General features: G+C 36.2%; 1 protein-coding gene across 2 annotated transcripts in view; it reads left to right on the top strand.

Moving 5' to 3' along the window:
- The window catches only part of LOC100541423 (centrosomal protein of 112 kDa), a 35,659-nt gene extending 16,839 nt beyond the window's left edge, over window positions 1-18,820 (top strand). For both annotated transcript variants that reach the window (XM_010721454.3, XM_010721455.3), the window contains exons 8-16: window positions 7,668-7,754; window positions 9,613-9,712; window positions 10,902-11,020; window positions 12,114-12,257; window positions 14,679-14,833; window positions 15,167-15,296; window positions 16,220-16,312; window positions 17,217-17,276; window positions 18,718-18,820. In XM_010721454.3, coding sequence (XP_010719756.1) covers window positions 7,668-7,754; window positions 9,613-9,712; window positions 10,902-11,020; window positions 12,114-12,257; window positions 14,679-14,833; window positions 15,167-15,296; window positions 16,220-16,312; window positions 17,217-17,276; window positions 18,718-18,801 — 972 coding nt within the window. In that variant the 3' untranslated portion in view covers window positions 18,802-18,820. The remainder of the gene's footprint in view (window positions 1-7,667; window positions 7,755-9,612; window positions 9,713-10,901; window positions 11,021-12,113; window positions 12,258-14,678; window positions 14,834-15,166; window positions 15,297-16,219; window positions 16,313-17,216; window positions 17,277-18,717) is intronic.
- Window positions 18,821-19,032: the final 212 nt, after the last annotated feature.

Here is a 19,032-nt window from a genome sequence, read left to right as displayed (position 1 = left end):
AGCAACTGGGGGACATGGTTAGTGGGGATGGGTTGGGGTTGAGCTTTGTGATCTTAGTGGTCTCTTCCAACTGTAACGATCCTACGATTCCCTGTGTAGGGACATGGTTTAGTGGGCACGGTGGTGATAGGTCAGTGGTTGGACCTGATGATCTGAGATTCTATTCTAGCTTGTATGAATTTACTGTTCCCCTTCATTTGTCTCCCTGTTTATTCAGTCATTCTGTTCTTAAACTCCTGGCTGTTTTCAAAGTGGTAAAATTTGTTAAGACTTTAATTATGGTGGATATTCTTGTTAAAATGTATGAATGCATGTGCAGGTGTGGCCCATAAGAGGCAAGAAAATCCAGGCAGGTAAGACACAGTCGTCTTTTTTTTTCTTTTTTTTCTTTTTTTTAACTTCTGTATAACTTTTTCTTGTGATAACTTGGGTAGGAAAATACTTTCATTTCCCTTTAAAAATGTTCCAAGCAGTCAGTATTGTGACTTTGAATGTTTCATTTCAGCTTTTTTCTCTATTCACAAACCTGATGTCTGTTTTGAATTCAGTGTTTGATTTATTTTGAGAATTGAGTTGTAAACTGACTCTCACTGCTTAGTTATCATTCTGAGCAGCGATCTGTTAGTTCACATTTAGAAATGCAGCAATCTTGACTTCTGTTAACATGATTCCTGACTGATTAATGTCCTGTTCCTAAGAACATATGCAAGTTGTCCATTGTCTTCAGTATGAGGAAATCACATCCTGTCTGCTTTGATAATTCTTTAGAATGTAATGTAATAAAACCCAAACCTTATTTTATTGCCAGACTGGTGTGAGACATACAGCGTATGTCAGGATGAGACATGTTTTCATAAGCTGACTTGTGATTTATAATTCCCAATACTAATTGGTCTGGTCATAGAGATATATATGTACGTGTGTGTGTGTATATATTTATTTGCTGGAGTTTGTGAACTATGTCTTTAATTATTGCACATATGTGCTGGAGACATTGAGAAAGATCAAAGAGGTAGGTTAGCAATTCAAACTAGTGTTTTAACCAGTAGAATGTCCAGATGGTTGCCAAGCAGCTGGGAATTAATCTTTTGCTGCATGATTAATCTCTACCTCAAAGTGTCTCTTTTTCTTTTTAAGTTTGATTTTTTATTTTTTTTTACATGTATAGATCCCATCTTTTTAAGGCAGAAAATACATTGAGTAGAAACAGTAGGTACTATATGCTCTTATTGCCACGTTACAGTTATGAAATAACAGAAGTACAGTTTTAATGACTCTTTAGATCTTGAAATGAGTGCAGAAAGTTCAGTAGCTGGTGAGCATGTAAAGATAAAGAATAATGCTAGGAATATAAGTTGTGCTGACTGAGTGTATACAGAATAATTTATTTTACTGGACTCAGCACTATGTGGAATTAGGTGAACTTTCCAAGTAGTATGTACTGTTTGATTCGACTTGGGTTTTACTTGCTCCCTTTTAAATTGGCATTGACCTCTGCACGTTCACAAGGTTCATCAGGATTCACTTTGTAATACTGGCAACTGAAGATAGTTTATTGCATTTCTGAGCTCCCTTTTATGTAATTGCATCTGATAAGTCATTACCATAGAAAAGCTTTGACAATTCCTATACATATTTAACTTCTTTGATGCTCACTGATATTTCCTGCACTATAAGTGGCAAACATATTTATTATGCATGGGAAAGGGACAGTTACCACTCCAAAGAAAGCCCTTAAGTCATGTGATGTGCTGTAGTGCTAACATGTTATGTTTATTAGCTAACGTATCTTGGAGGGTAAAAATACCATTCCAAGTTATTACCATAGTTGGACCACAAAGCGGTGTGCTTTCCTGCCTGTTCCCAGCACCTCAACTTGAAAATCTGTGAAAAAAAATTACTGTTCTCCTTTGAAAGAGATTAATGACGTTTACACATCAACACCAACAATCACCCATTCACCTCCTTTTCTGTATACAGAAAATGTTTAATGTCATTAAAAAGAAGTCAGACATCTTGCTTGATGGTGTAAAGCTGATATGATCTGACCTAGGATAAAGCTTTTCATTTTTAGTGGCTATGGAAATAGAGTAGTGTCCTACTTATTTTTTTTTTTTTACATCAGTTAATATCTAGTTTCTCTTCAAACAGTACTGTGTTAAAATGGTTTAAGTGGAAATAGTGGCTGTAGTGCTTTTAGAGTGCAGATACAAAGGAGGTTAGAAACGTGGAGAGAAGAATAAATGTTTGTTAGGTCAAATAATGTAGTTCAGATCATAAACATAGGCTTTTGTGGAGGGACCTTTGCATCTGGGCAGAATGCCATGTATATAGAGGCTCCTTTTACATTCTGACTTCTGGCTTGCATATTTCACTTGTTTGCTGGTTTGTTGAGACTGTATAGTCTTTGCAACAGAGACTTCCCAAGACTTTTTCTTAACTTTAGGCATTATTTTGGATACAAACATTGATAGCATTTAATGCAAGAATTTGGAGCGGTTATGTATCTGCAGTTATAAATTCATTCATTTTTTTGGAGGAGCAGATTTCTGTGACTCTGAGAAGATGGGTGCAACACCACCAGGAAGAAAGTCCGCTGTTGACGTGGATCCCAAATGGAAAACCTGCTCTGACTGTCTGTAACATTCCACTATGAATAATATTGAATACCATTTAGAAGGAAATCAAGTCTTTTTTCACTTTTAAGATACGAGTTGCTCTATTTGATATTCTCGTTCTGATATGCACACTTTGTTTTGCTGTAGGCACTAGAAGGGATGTGATGGCTGAGCTCATAAACGTGTGAAAGATAAAGTGCATTTCTGCATCCATCTGATGTCCTACTGCCTTTTTCTCTTCATAATATAGTGCCTCTTTTCCTTGATTAAAAACACTTGCAAGAGTAGATGAATACTGATCTACAGAAAGGTGTGTGTATGTGAGTACAGGGTGCTTGATAAATATGAGAAGTGATGCTAAAACTTAGATCCCATGCATACATTTCTATTCAAATGAGTTACTAGAAAGTATTGATTTCTTTCACTTTTTTCTCTCTCTGCAGTGATGTGTACTGGGTGCTTTGCCTCTTGAGCTTCTCTAAATGTTAAAAATTGAAGTGTTAGTACACCTCAAAGTTTTTTCTTAGGCAGGTTTGAGAGTACAATACAAGATACAGGAAGAACGCAATGAAAAAATTCCTTGTTAATTATAATCAGAGCTGCACTATTGCTTTTGTGCAATTGTATTTATGCATCGTCTTGGGTATTTTTCAAGTACAGTATCTCTTGCCATGTTTAACTTGAGTGTGTTTCTATAGAAATTTCTAGTTGTTTTTTTTAAAGAAATCTTTCCTCCATGATAATATCAAAGCTTTGTATTGTGAGCTGATTTCTTAAAGCAGCTGCATTACAGCAAGACAAATAAGTTTTGTTGGACATTGTAAGATACACGAGTCATTGTTCTACATTGTTAGCTCTCACTTTGAAGTTTCATTTCTTGTTTACATCATTCTCCCCCTTTCCTCTCTTTCTCTGTCCCCCATATATTCATAGACTTGGAAAATATCTGGCAGGCAAACAATACTGTTTTGTCAAATATCCAAAAACCTCACAATGCCACCTCTGGCCCAAGGGGGATCCCTGGAATGAAAGCAAATGAAGAGCGAGCAGTGTTTCAAATCTGTCTCTGAACTCCAGCCTCAAATCCACGTTGTTCCTTTACATGGAGCCTGACTTTACAATCAGGTCTTTGAATATTTCTAGATTACTTTTTTTAGATAGCGACAAGATGAATATTTGTCTTTTGTCACAAAGAAAACTGGGGATATCACCTTTATTTTTCCAAACATTTCTGACACTTGCAGGTTGCTCTATCAGCTTTAGTTTGACAGCTATTAAAATCTTCACAGTAACTAACCTGCATGTGAAATTGTAAGACAGCGATATGAGGAAAATCTGTTGTAAGGTACCTGCTGACTGCTTTTAGTGTATGTGAGGGTATTTCTGTTTGCTGGTTGTTTTGTTCTTTAAATCAGGAAGAAAGTGTGAGGAGGCCCATCAAAGCAGTTCTGTTCTCCATGGCTTTAAATAACAGGGACAGCACAGATGTCAAACATCAGTGATGTTTACATGGCCTTAGGGTTTAATTGCCTCATACTCTTTGTAAGGAGAGTAAACAATGACAGAAATCCAAAGGAATGGTGGTCAGGATAGCAGTGGCTGCATTTCATACATAGTTGCAAACTTCTGCAATATAGCCAAATATCTACACAATAGCTGGGCGGTGTTTTTTTTGTTTCACAGAATCACAGAATGTCAGGGGTTGGAAGGGACCTTTGTTTCAGTGGTAAGATGTCATAAGCTTAATATTCTCTGCTGCTGGTGATAAAACATTGGAACTGATGAGTGTCAGGACAACTTCTAGTGAAATGGATGAGTTACGTCTTTCTAAGCTGCTTTTACCTGTTTTTTTCCTAAAACAGAGGGATGTGTTGGTTTGTTACTGTGGTGAGTTTGTTTCTCAATGTGTTAAACACCCAAGTGGGAAGAGCACTTTATAGAAGAGGAGCAGCAGGGCATGTAAAGTTATCAAGCGCTATGACACTTGATATTTGGAATTTGGTGGCTACAGATACGCACTTAGCTTTGTTAGTGTGGCTGTCATTTCTAAGAAACCCATTTGTTAAAGGATTAAATCTCAAAAATCGAAGGGGAGAAGTTGCACCCAATTGTGAAATGAGCTCATTTGCTTCAAACCCAGCCTTAATGACGTCCTTTTCTAAAATGTTTTCATCCTATTCCGTATTTCTCCCTTTACGCCTGCACAGAGCTGGGGTAAGGCCAGCTTCCAGAGGGTGGGCCAGAAAGTTGGCTCCGTTGTTGCTGTGCTTCTTGGCTTTCTCACAGGTTTTCACAGAATAAATCACAAATGTAGGGTTTTAAAAACTAATATCTGTATTTTTACAGCAAATACTTGCATTGACGTTTCCAGAAGTTGCAGTGAAAGCTGCTGAAGGTGTGTTGGAAGTATTGAACCCTTATCAAATTTGTTGTCTGGTATTATTATTACCAGCTACTCATTACAAACACAGATTTCATCTTGAAACAAGCTGAAAATTTCATGTGCACATAAGTTATTGAATTCCAGACATTTTAAAATTGGGCTCCCTAACATTTATTTGATCAGTATGTAATGAAGTGATAAAATTTTCTAAGCTGTGGATGAAACGGGTGCTTTTGCAGGTATCCTTTTCAGCTTTGGAATGATTCCTTGTTGGTCTTTGGGATTTTTCAAGCAAGAGAGGTTTGGTGTTTTTATATATATACACACACACACACACATACACACAATATAAATGTATTTAATAATTTTGTTACTACAGTATTTTGTTAAGAGCTGACTTCTATATCTTCTATATCTTGGACACACTTATTTGATTTGTGTTGTTTGATTGCAGTTAGCTCCTCTGAGATGAAGCTGTCAATCCTTTTCAGAAAGTAGTCCCAAACTGTGTGAAATTTTATGCAAGATCCATTCTCCTGAAATTAGTTATTAAGTGGAAGCCAATTTCAAGTACAGGGATTTCTGCTGTCAACCTGTGGAGAAAAGAGCAGGACTGAGAACAATCACCGTCACTTGGAAATGTATGCCCATATTTCATGTAAGGCAAATTTTACTTAGGCTCATTTTTATGTTCTTTCAATATACAGAATAATAAGAAGCACAGACCAGATCTCCACTCATGCAAAATGCCCAAGATTTATTTCTTTAAGCCAAGTCAGTCTCACTTTAATAAGTTTTAAATGTAATGTGTTTGTGTTTAATAGGTATGAGGGTGCAACAGCTACAAATCAGTAGTTCATAAGCTTTTAATGTAATTCAAGTAGATTGGAGTTTAGTTTCCAGTATTTGTGTTTTTACAAGACCTTCATATTTATTAATGGAATATTCACTAACTGTCTATCTGGAGGTGGATTACTTGCTCTTTTTTTAATGAGCACTTATTTATCACCTGATAGTAAGATTTTTCTTCTATAATGTCAAATTTTCAGGGATATATGCATCTTTTTCTTTTCATATATATACATATGCATATATTTTATGAACAGAACATGCGTTTTTATTTTGATGCTTATTTTTGAATGATAAGAGCTGTCTGAGAGCTGAGCATACTTTGCCTTTCCTTTGGATTAATTGTCAATCCAACTTGATATTTTGGTAATTTGCATAAGACTGTGTGAGTCTTCAGTCCTGAGAGATAAATAAGAACCTTTGTGTGGTGAAACTGGCAGGCCTGTGCTTTGGGCATTGGTGGACGTGCAGTCTGGGAATCAACAGTGCTGTTCTTCTGCTTCCAGATAACAGGGAATCCTCACTATTTATTGCACTGCATCTTGTGTTTTGTGGTTGAGTGATGCTTTGGAGTTTTTGTAGTTTTCTGCAGGTTTCTGTAGGTTTTGTAAGCATTTCTGCAAGTTGCAGTGAGCAGATACATGCAATAAAACAACCACAGAATAGAAATTAACCATTTGCAGTGTATTTATTGCTCTTATATGTTAAAGATTTGTGTTGGGGTGACCGCGTTGGATAAGTGAAAGGAGTGAAAATAGGGGCAGGATGGCTTATAATTATTGGTTTGTTTGGGGTTGGTCAGCAGAGGTGAGCAGCTGGGCTGCTGGCTGGGCCATGCAGAAGTGAGAATGCGAGAGCTGTGAGGAGGTGGGGGCTTGCGAGGCATGTGGACCTCAGCTCTGCAGGCTCTTGGGTGTTGGCAAGAGACTGCTTTGGTGCCTTCTGCTGAGGTTGTGGTCCCTCCTGTGTCATGTGGTGGGCTGCTGGGATGTACTGTGGTTTGGGAGCTTTTCTGGCAGCTTTGTTGTCTGAATGGGAGGAACAGCAAAAGGAAGAAGTGTGGGACAGCCTGGAGCTGAACCAGAGGTGCCACTTTCGCTTTGTTGGAACTCAGGGAACATAAAATACCTTTCATATTTGCAGTCTCAGGGTAGGCTGTAAAGGCAAATATGCAAGAAATTAAAAATACTTTTAAGACTGTAAGCGATAAGCAATCAAGTGTCATTGTTGGGAGCAGGTAAGTACCCAGCTTTGAACAAATGCAAGCAGCAGCAGGAAATGGATTTGAACAATCAAATTCAGCAGCAATCTTGGTCCTGTTACGATTAACCTTGAAAAGGAAATGTGTTTATAATGAGAGATCTCTGAATAATAGAAAACAAACAAAAATAAACGTGCATCTGGGCTCGGGGATGTTCTTTGTGTAAATGTAACACCTGCCTAAATGGTGAAGGCACGCTTCCCGTGCTTGGTGTATTAACATAAATATGAAAAGCTTCATTCTTAAGTGTTTATTTAGATAAAAGATGATAGCTTTTTTGGGCAATAGCAGTTGTTTTTATTGCCAATGAAAACATCTTACCAATTCATTTTCTAAATAAATATTTTAGGTTGAGGCCTTCTGTAATGGCTTTATCAGATAAACAAGAAAATGCTGGAAAACTGAATATTGATTATTTTTCATAGCAGATATTTGTTAGGGACTTCCCATTACCTTCTGAAAGACACCAGTGAATTATTTAAAGGTTATGCAAAGGTGACTGATTTTATTCTTTATTTTAATTAAGTTGTTTATTGGTTCTATTGTATTTTTAAAGCTAGACTTGAAAATGAAAATGATGGAAGGTAAATTTCATGAAGAAAGACTTCAATTACAGCAGAAGCATGATTCTAATGTTCAAAAGGTAAGGACTGTTTTTATTTCTTTCCAGAATGATATCTAGGACAAAATAATAGACAACTTAACTGTAATAAATTGCTCACAATTGTACTTACATTAATCACAACTGTAAGTTTTCCTTTAAGTTAAGATTGTAGGTAACAGTTTGCAGAAGCTGATATGAATGTGGAATATTATAAGGTGAACATGGGAAGTAGAAAATACTTGCAGGAAGCAGATGAAAATACAAGATGGGGTGGGTTTTTACTTAATTATTAAACAAGACAACCCATGTTAGGAGCCTCGCAGCCTCAACGGATTCGTGTTCTGGTGAAATGATCAACTTGTAATTTTTCTTTTAAATAGAAGGTACTTATGGGAAATGGTGCAGAAAAATATGTAAAGGAATTTATTTTTCATGGCCGAAATCCCAAAAGAACAGTAGAGTAATATGAATGTTCATCACGTTTCTACTAATAACAGCAGTAGTGCTTAAAGTGTAGGCTGGTCTGTAAATCTTCATTTATGTTATTGCATCATTAAAGCTGCATGTTCCTTTTAACTCTTCTCAGCAATAAAATGCTACCAGATGCACATCCCTCAGCTTAAGTTAAATTTGTCTTTATTGTATTGCACGACACCACTTTTGGGGAAGCTTAAAAAAAGTACTGTCAGAGACTGTAATGTTACCTTTACCACTACCTTGTAAATGCATGGAGTCAGACTGAGTCACTGAGTGCCTTCTGGAGGCTCTGATCCAGCAGTGCAATGGGAGCCAAGTGCACAGGAGCACCATGACTTACCCTACTTTCAGCTCTGTGTTTCTGAGTATCTCAGTTTTGTTTCTTAAGTCTGAGTCACAGACCGGGAGGAAGTGAGTTGACACAACACTGTGACACATCAAAGCCTCCTGGAAGGATGTGAATATTTGGTCAGGTGCGTTTTTGGCTCATCTGTTCTCCATGTCTGCAAGCAGAACTGGCTAGCAAAGATGAGAGAATAAAGGAAACAGCTTTGTGAGAATAAGAAATAGTTGAAATGCTTTCTCATCCCTTGAGTTGTCATCCTTTTCTACCTAATGTTAGAATTCCATCTTTTGAAGTTGTTTAATAATATTGGATGTTTCAGAAAAGGTTAAATAGTGTCGTATTCATCTTTAAAGACACAAACCATTTAATGCAGATGGAATAATATTGTTTTAAGATGAAAGCTTCTGTTTGAGAGATTTGGGGCACTGCTATAAAATTTCTGTGGCTTTATTGTTTATCTTAAACGTGAAGTTTCAATTAAAATGGTATCTCAAAGTGTGCAACCATTCAAACTTTTTTCCAAAATCACCATGTATGGAAATGTAAATGTGGTTACACTTCATGGACTTGGTCTGTGACTTCACTGAGAGCAATTCTTTGTAAGAGTCTAATGAAGTTCATCAGGGATTCAAGCATTTTGAATGAGAATTTTAGATTTTTTGCTGAGAATTTTAATGCTTTTAAATAGTATTAGTACAAATTTTAAAAATAAATCATTTCTATTTGCAGTAGTAGCACTGGGAAACTTCCAAATTCTTCTAGAACACTAGCTGAATTTTTGTCTTGTAATTGCAACACTGGATTTGCCCAAATTTAAAAGAAAACAAAAAGATGCCCCTAAAACATGAGTCCTTTTTATTCTGCTCTAGTGCCTGCTTTTATCTAAATCAGTCCTTTGTTTATGGCTTGGCAGTCTCAGCTATGAAAATTACTTATTTCATGGCTTACCCTGCAAGATCTAAGCGTATCTTAAAGGCAGTTCCTTTGACAGGTACCAGTGTATATTACTCCATGCACTGGCTGTGGCTTCATGCTTTCAGAAGTTTGTTACAGTGCTGTGAATCTTCACTGCAGATTTTGGATCGGAAGAATGATGAAATAGAGTTGTTGAAATCCCTCCACAAATCCAAACAGAATGAAGCTGAAGAGACGATTAGAAAACTGGAGAAGAAAGGTGATATTTTTTTTTCCTCTATGGTTGGTTTTTATTTTATTTATTTATTTTTGCATGGTGATTTTTATACTGCATCCTCTTTGTGACGGTGAGCCTGTGTGTCCCTTCTAGGTACAAACATACTTTCCCTCTTCGTTTGCAGGTCTTGCCCTTGTTTTTCCTTTAGACTTGAGAGGCTTGTGTGGTTGCCTTTGCAAGTTGTCTAGCTGCCAAACCAAATTTTCCAAGAGACAGTGTGATCTTATGTTTAATACTCAGCCTTTTATAAGTGCCACTGAAAAAAATTTCTTTGATACTGAAGTATTTTGACCACTTCTTCCAAATTTTTGGAATCTCTGGTTCAAGGTTAATTTATTTATACATTCAGTACATTTTAATCAAACCACAATGTATTGTTTATTTTGGTTTATTGTGGCAAGAGATTTCAGACATCAGTAGTAGTCTTGAATGTGTTGTAAGTATGAAATTTGGCCCATCTGATTGTGGCTTGTCAGCAGTTTCTTAATATTACTTTTTTCTAGAATTCCTTGGAGTGTATTTATGCTGAGGATGGAACCACAATGTAAAAATAATACATAAGTTTGGTAAACTAGGCACAGAAAGGGAGAGGGCGCCATGTGTATTTTTACCTGTTCCCTACAAAGTGAATTGTCCTGCTAGCAATCCAGTGCTGCTGCTGGTAGTGTCCTCAGCTGCAGTGGGTTACATTAGTCACCTGCACTCTTGTCAAGCATTGAAAATCAGTCATTTCTGAAAAGTGCATGTGTTCCTGCTTTGTTTTCCACAAACATCAGTCTGTGTTCTTGGTGCAACCAGTTGCAGTTTGAGTATTTTGGTCCTTCAGCCCACATGAGAACCTCTTTCTGGGTGCACACAAAATCAGATTAGAAATCCTGTTTTCTTTAGATTCTGTGGATTTTTTTTTTTGATGTTTCTTCACTGCTAGAGTAAGAAAAACCTCACTGAGGTATTTTCTAAATATAATAGAGAACACCTTGTACTATTTTAGTGACACAGGATTTAAGTACTAAGTTGTAAATTACGTGCATTAAGTATTTTTAACAGCAGAAAAACATGAGGAAAGCCAGGTCAATTGAAAACTGTTGTAATCTGATTGCATCTGTTGCCAACAGTGGAAAAATTCCAAGAATCTCTCTTGAATGGTTGTTTATTTTCCTATTTTTGACAGTTCAGACCCTACTCCGTGAATCACAAGTCATCAGAGAAGCAATGGAAAAGCAGATTGTAGAGTTAAAGAAGATGTGCGAGAAAAGCACTGAGTCTTTGAACAATGAGTGGGAGAAAAGGGTAATGAATAATGCTTCAAAATGAAAACGTACATCTGTGAGAATACATTTTGTTGCTTTAAAAAAAAAAAATAGAGAGAATAGAATATGTTACTCTTAGAGATACTTTCCTGCATTGATTTTATTTATGTCTAGAATAATCTCTCCAGGCTCTTCTTGCCAACTTTTGCCCACCCCCTGCCTCCTGCCCCCACCTGCTGGTCGTTCTACAATTTGATCCTGGGCTCCACCTGGCCCCCTTGGTGAGCCTTGGGATGTATTAGGGAAGTGTTTATTTCTGGTTGACCTGGCGTGGAATTTTAATCTCAGTAAACCTGCTCCTACCTGCTGTCACCACAATTCCTTTGAACTAGTACTTTCTGCGTTGGGTCATGAATTCTTCAAGATATTTTTATGTACTGTTAGGCTCAAGGCAGCAGCGAAGCAAAGAAAAGCATGTTCGCTGCAGTAGAGCTTCACCTTTGCCCAGGTTATTGTCAGTGTCTTGTTTACCCTTCTCAGAAGTGGGAGGGTCACAAGAAGGGCAGAGTGACCTCCTTGTAGATGAACAATGCTGCTTCATTTTTATTTTTATTTTTTTGCAGCCCTTGCACTTAGAAGGGCATTAGTTTGAATTTTTGTCTTCTGAAAGAAAAATGGTAAATCTTGTCCTTTGTGCTTAAAACCTTCGCTTCAGTGTTTCATTTTAGAGAAGTATTATTTTCAGTCTGAGATCATCCCACTTGCAGTAGTTACACAGCAATTGTAACTGCCATCAGTGATGCAATCATAAATTGAGGAGGCTAATTAAAGTGCTAATATAAATTCCAATTTAACAAAACTATAGAAGCTAAATTGAAGCATTTATCTTATAGAAGATGGTATTGTGAAGTATGATGGAAATGCAATAAATGTTTTGTTTTTAAAAATCTGTAAACTATGCTATGAAGGGGTAACAGTAGACCTTTTTAGAGAGAGCGATGTGGTTATGTTATAGAGGACAGAAATGTAGCCTTCACTTGTCCGATGTTCTGTTGGTATACTATGATAATAGAATATTTATAAGTGCAAGTTTATATGCAATCTATTATTTGATAATTCTTTTTGTGATGCAGCTTCACAATGCTGTGGCCGAAATGGAAAAGGAGAAGTTCAGTATTAGGAAGAAGCACGCAGAAGACATGAGGGACCTGCTTGAGGTCACCAATGCTCGTCTTAGCAAAATGGAGGAGGATTATATGGAACAAATAGAGTCAACTGTAAGCTTTTTGTAAATGTGTCACAGCAGCAAATGTATCTTGGAGCTTTGTGCATTTTTTTAGCTGTCTATAAAACTCTATGAGCACTCTAAAAGCAGTCTAAGAAACACTATTTAATCATGTGTCTCAATCTTTTTGATCTTAGTTTAGCTTTAAAAAGTATATTGTATCAGTCATATTGGTGTGATAGATAAATGTCTGCTGGTGAATGATGATAAGATGGTGGGGGGAGATTTAATCATCAACCTCAACTTTACTCTCTAGGGAAGTGTAATCCTATGCCAAGCCTTTCAAATGGGTCTTGTTCCAGCATACAAGATTTGTAGTTATGTAAATTATACAACAATTTGTAGGAAGGCATCATCACCCACAGGCTGTATTGCTGAGTTACTTTCTGAATACTTTTTTCCTCTCAATTTTTGTCTGACATGGAAAGAGAGTGTTGAACACAGACATTGATTAGAAAGATTTCAAGTCTATCTTTTTTTGAAAATGCAAGATCAATATTGAATTCCGTGTATCCTTCTGAGATACCTTTTCTAGTGTTTCTTTATTTTGGATATCAATTTTAATGTTTGCTTACCTAAAGATCTGTTATTACTTTTATTCCCATTCCTTTTACTGTGTGTCTAAGTGATGTTTTTATAGGCAAAAACCCATTTGTGATGACCATCAGTTTGACAAATAGAAACAAGTTCTTCCCTGACTGCAGAATTGCATGGACACACTTGATTTAAGTGGAAGTCTGTGTTGTGGAAAGAGAAAATCCAAGGAGTTGAATATGACAGATGAAATAATTCAATGCGTAAGCAATGTAGAAAGCAAAATATTACCAAGAATCCTAGAAAGCATGCTGTTCTTTTTATCAGTGCTGAATAGTGAAAGGACAATGTCAAACTTTATTCTCTTATTAATGAATGTTGAATTTAAAAATTAGTATTCAGATCATGTCACAGGTAACAGTAAATACAGAGAAAAATGGACACAGTCTGTCAGCAAGATTGAATTTAAGAACCATCAAAACTAGACAGATCTTGCTGAGCAGCTTCTGATTTAATAATTAAACGAGGTAGAGTTCAAGGCAGGGCTTAAGATGAAAGACTACCCTGTCACTGGAAATTAGTTTTCTTTTTTTCTCTCTCTTGGTTGTGTTCTTTTATTTTTCTTTTTTTTCTTCTTTGGTATTTCAGGGATTTCTTCAGAGTTTTACATTGTCAAGGATGCCAGTGCTGTTACCAAATGAAATTGACTGAGCAATATAGCTCATAAAGTGGGATTTTGTACATTAAGCAAGAATAAATATCAACTTCCTGAGGGTGGGGCCACAGGGAGGAGTTACGATGTTTGGCAGTGTATCTGTGACTGATTGAAAAGAAACCCAACCAACCAAAATGGCACCAGACTGAGCTGGCTTTATACTGATGGAAGAACTGTCTGTCCTATTTAAAAAAAAATAAAATCTAAAGTCTCTTGCCAAAGTTCAGCTGGCCTCTCTGAATGTATGAGGTTCTTGCTTTACTACAGGCTCAGCTCATGTAGATGTTATTTGGCAGCTGGAGCACTCACTTCTGAGGGCAGATGGTGGAGGTTTTCTCATTTTACTTCAGCAAAGAGTGAAAATATTTTCCATTTCCCCATATTCAGACCTTTGTTAATACAGAAATAACAATATGTGCATCCTGGAGGGCAGCTGTGTCTTATTTTATGACTCCAGCCTCCTGTGGAATTCTTCAGTCATTTCCGTGCAGATCAACATAAGTTTAGGGAAGAGTGGGAAGTAGTTGAGTAGAAGGGGCAAGTAACCAGAAACTAACTGCTCATTTTTAGAACTGTTTATATTAAGAGTTGATGTTATGGGGGAAGATATTTGTAGTTTATTGGAGAGCCTTCACTGCAATTAAACAAATATGGAATCATTAAGGTTGGAAAGACCAATAAGATCATCTCGTCCAACAATCAACCCAATCAACATGCCTGTGACCACTCTAAACCACATAATTCATTGGAGCACCTACTCCAGCACCTCCCTGATGCACAACTAAATAAAACTCAACTGGATAAAGTTTGCACTGTTCATGCATCATCTGGATTAAAATTGTCCTTATTTCCTCAGTATCTGTACCTGTTGCTGTGTCTTCACTCTTTTTAAAAGATTTTTCTTTTAAAAGATTTGTCATGCAATTGGTCATGCATGTTGTTACATGTAATGGAGAGGTCACTACTCTTTTTAGTTATTACTTTGGTGGGTTTTTTTGGTATGTATATACAGCATAAAATTTACTATCACAATTGATGATAGCTTTGCTGTTTTAACCCTTGTGTTTGCTCACCAAAGAACATTGTTGCTTAAGGCTATTGGATAACAACGGGGTATACACTGATTTATTCTGGTTGTTTCTTAACAATGGTCTATTCTTTCAGAACCAGACGGTCAAAAATCTGGAGGCCCGAGTGCAACAGTTGATGGTTGAGGCTGAAAACAGTAATTTACAGCGTCAAAAGTTATCCCAGGAAAAGACCGAAGCAGAACAGTGTTACCAGGCAGTATGCTCTGAACTTCAGGAAATGAAAGCAAGGTAATTAAGCAGTTGCTGTTTTTAACATTGAAGAATACGGAACCTCCAAAAGCAAACTGTAGTTGTTTTCATTTAATAACTCAGTGGATGGTCATTTGCATTAGTGAATTGTCATGAAAAAATCTATTAATTGATGCATAAAAACCTCATTTTGAAGCTGGCCCAAATGACCCATTTTAAGCATTGCATTTTCATTGTTTGTAAGCATTTCATTCTCTTACAAGGAGCGTGTGGTACAGTCCAACTTGAAAACTCTGTAAAAACTGATGCTGAGCAGGTAAAATGCCAAAACATGAAAGCAATTTTCATATTTTGTTTGCTTACTACTTACAGGCACAAGTTATTTCTGGAAGGCAAGGACCGTATTGTACAGGAATATGAGGAGAGCATTCAGCAATTACAAAGTAAATATGATGTTGATATAAATGTTATGAAGCAGGAGCATGCTCTCTCTGCAGCTAAGGTACGTTTTCATGCATATTCCACTTAAATGTTGTTTATTTTTGAAGTGGTCTCCTCATTATAAATAAAATGCGTATGAATAAATCCAAGAAATGTTCAGTTGCATAAGTTATTCATGCACATAAGTATAAAACTTAAAGTGGTTAATTTTTATTCCCAAATATGACTGAAATGACTGAAGATGACAATTTTGGGGATGTTTGTACAAGTGATATTTCTATACCTGATGTAGGTAAGGTGCAATTAATATGCTGATTTTCCTTGTACTTATGAAAAAAATCTGAATGCCAGAAGATCTCCACACACTTAAAGACCTAGGGCTCTTATAGGGCCTCTTCAGTAAGTTGTCCTCAAAGGGATGTTGAGGAAAAATATTTTCCAGTAATAAAGTGTCTTGTGGGTTTCTTTAATATGGAACTTTATGTTTAAATATTTGTGTATTTAGGAAGATATTCTAGAATTTTGTGAATATATATCCAGCCCAAAATGTAATAGATATATTTATGTAAAAACATCTACTGGGCTGATGTCTACCAGCGTGCATATTCTATTGATGATATGAAATATATAGAAAATGTTTCAACTGAATCCAATAATCTTTGGAACAATGATGTAAATGAAATCTTTCTTTCTTTTTGTGGAATTCTGGGAACCTTGATGATGCATTGGTCATTTCATTTGCAAGATTTGTCTTTCTTTTAGCTGTTAGTACCGAGCTGATGCAAAATGTCTAAGTTGTTATTTGTGGTTATCTATGCATTTGTAAGTTCACCAGAGGGACAGATAGAAAGTATCTGAAGTTGCAAACTTATACTTCTTTTTCTAGGCACCTTTGAAAAGTGACTTTAAAATGGCAAAAAGATGTATCTGTAGAGCTAATGGGAACACGAAACAAAAATTCTTTCTTCTGTTAAATCCTTGCAGGCATCTGATGTGATTGAAGAGTTACAGCATAGTGTGTGTCTATTAAAACAACAGTTACAAGCTTCAGAACATCAAAGAGAGCAACAACTGAGGGTGAGCCCTGAACTTCTCACTCAGGAATGACAAGCTCCTTTTATGTTTCCCCCTAATCTGAATATTTAGATAGCTGTACTAAAATACTTATTATACAATATGTATCCTCACGTATTTTATTCATTTAGATAAAGAGGGTGTAAACTTTCCATAGAGTGATCTCATCTCACTTTTTTATGGAAAAGAGCAGAATTTTCATAGGACGTTTGTGACTTTATCTTAATTTTAGCATGATTTAACACCATAAGCATATATCAATGCATTATAAATATGTTAAAGAATACAGTTATGCTGATTAAGAAAAACTTTCTTGTTGCTTTCTAACAGTTCAGCTCAATCTTTATCTTCCAGCAGATACTGATTAATCCTTCTATTTCAGGTTGAGTTCCATGTCTGTACTGCATATCAATCCCATTCAAGTTTTGGCATCTCTTCTTCCCTTGTCTTTTATTTTACTGCAGATGTAGTACAAAAAACCATTTTAGTAGCTCAGGAGAGCAAGTCACTTTTTCTCTTCAGAACCTTGAATGGTGCCTTTTGAGATGGCTTTGCTGTGGTTGTTTTTGCTGTTGGTTGTTGGGGTTTTTTTTGTATGTCAGAGGGATTCTGTGAGTTACAGTGTAAGAGTACTCCTTGCATCTTGAATTTATGGACAAGGATCTAGACCTGTAATCTTAAGTCTTTTTGGATGCCCTTTTAAGCTAATGAAATACTAAATATAGTAGTGTCTTTTCCATAATTTAAAATAAAAGCTACAGGTCAATCTTACAGTATTGCTTAGTGATGATGTAAAGAGGACTTTTAACTCTTATGAGTATTCTGGGTGTGTTTAAGGATTGCTTTGAAATGAAATAACATCATAGCTTTATTTCATTTGATTAGAAGTACACTTCTTCATTTGCAGGATCAAGACTATAAACTTCAACAAGACAAGCTTCACTTGGAGACTGTATATGAAAAGCAGGTAATAATAAAAGGCAAATATAGCATATTATGCACTTCAAGATTCTGAAATCCTCCCAAAAAGTGGATTTTGTGCAGAACGAGGATATGCAGATAATGAGACCTAACAGCCAGTCTGAGAAATAGTTAAGTTTCAATTGGGAACAAAGATACAAAAAGATTTAGCACATGTACAGCACCAGTGTTTTGAAAAAGGAATGCATGCCATTTAACTCCTTTTGAGGGGGATTCACTTCAGCTTAGAGGGTACAGTACTGCCAGTGCTCTTTACCATAATTTTTTTCATTATTTTTGAGTCTGTCATAACTATTGACATCTTAAAGTGTGGGTATGGTATAAAACCATAAAATGCTATAGATTGGCCCATAAAACAATAAAACCAAGCTTGCCTTTAAGTAGAGGAATCATGAAGTCTCTGATGAAATCTGTTCACTTAAGTACATACCCATTATCTAATAATCTTTATTGGTCTACAGTGGCTATTGCCTGCTAGGATATTTAAACATCAAACAAATAATAGGTAGTAACCCTAAATGTCACTCTTTGATTAAATGTGCTTATCTGCTGAATCAGGAACCAGTTATGCTAAATGGTTTTACAAGCAAAGGAAACACCTGCTTTTTATAAATAATCTTCTACTTGTTTTCCAAACATTCAATTAAGTGTAAGAACAGTGATGGATTATTACTGAGAGCCATTCTTGAGCCAGCTTTTATACACGTGTGTAACTTAGCCAAGATTGGGAATACCTTCTTCACTCTCTGGACATCCCATCAATACTGAGGCTCTTTGACATGATCTAGGTATTCAGGATTCTGGACAGTAAACACCTGTGTAGAACTGTTTACAGTAGCAAAATTCCATAATATTATGAAAAAAAATCATGGCACCTTCAATTGGGTATGAGCCTATAATTCAGTATTATGTTTCCTACGCTTACGAGCATACTCTTAATATAACAACAAATAATGTCTTAATAACTTAATAAAATGTAACATTGCAAATGACTGTAGATAAAAAAGAAATTCCTGTGCTCTTCTTCCTTTAAAGAAAAATGTGGTTGGTAAGTCACATCGTGACAATGTTTCTTAAGCAATCCTAAAAGTAAAGCAAGTTCTTGCATTTAATATGCCTGTGGAAAAATGTATTGTGAAAGCCTATGGTTTGCACCATACTAAGGGAGGTTGCTTAATGCTGAAGCAGCTTTCCTCATCTGAAAAATGCTTTGGAAACATCTGTTACTGGTTACTGAGCTAGAGAGGTAGGAGTCAGATTTAATTCACTGGTTGTTGCGACTGAATTGCTTTATAACAAGGTAGATGGATGGTTGTCTATAGCAATACTAAATAAATACAAAAAACAAATAGTTTTTAGAATTTAAAATACCATTTTTATATCAGGCTTTGTTTTACCTGAAATATATTTTTTATTTCAAATGGTAGATTCTTGGCATCCAGAATGATCTTGATAAAGAAAGAGGGGATGCCCAGAAGAAAATTCACAGACTGGAGGAGACTTTGAAGTAAGTGAATCTGAAATAACTGTTGAAACATCTGTAGATTTTTCAGTCAAACTCAGTAAGTGTATGCTTAGTGTTGTCTAACCACCCTCTGATAATTGGTCTGAGTTCTGTTCCCATTTTGGAGGAGAAGCTAAATTTGAAAAATGTATATTAGAGCCCAATGCAATAAATTCTGGTCTGCTGTGTCATGTACTGTGCCATCTCCTGTTTGATAGTTAAGGTATTTATGATTTAG

Source organism: Meleagris gallopavo, chromosome 20 (assembly GCF_000146605.3).
Source record: "Meleagris gallopavo isolate NT-WF06-2002-E0010 breed Aviagen turkey brand Nicholas breeding stock chromosome 20, Turkey_5.1, whole genome shotgun sequence".
Classification (NCBI taxonomy): domain Eukaryota; kingdom Metazoa; phylum Chordata; class Aves; order Galliformes; family Phasianidae; genus Meleagris; species Meleagris gallopavo.
The sequence above is the reverse complement of the archived record's forward strand: the minus strand, read 5'-3'. Positions and strand labels throughout refer to the sequence as shown.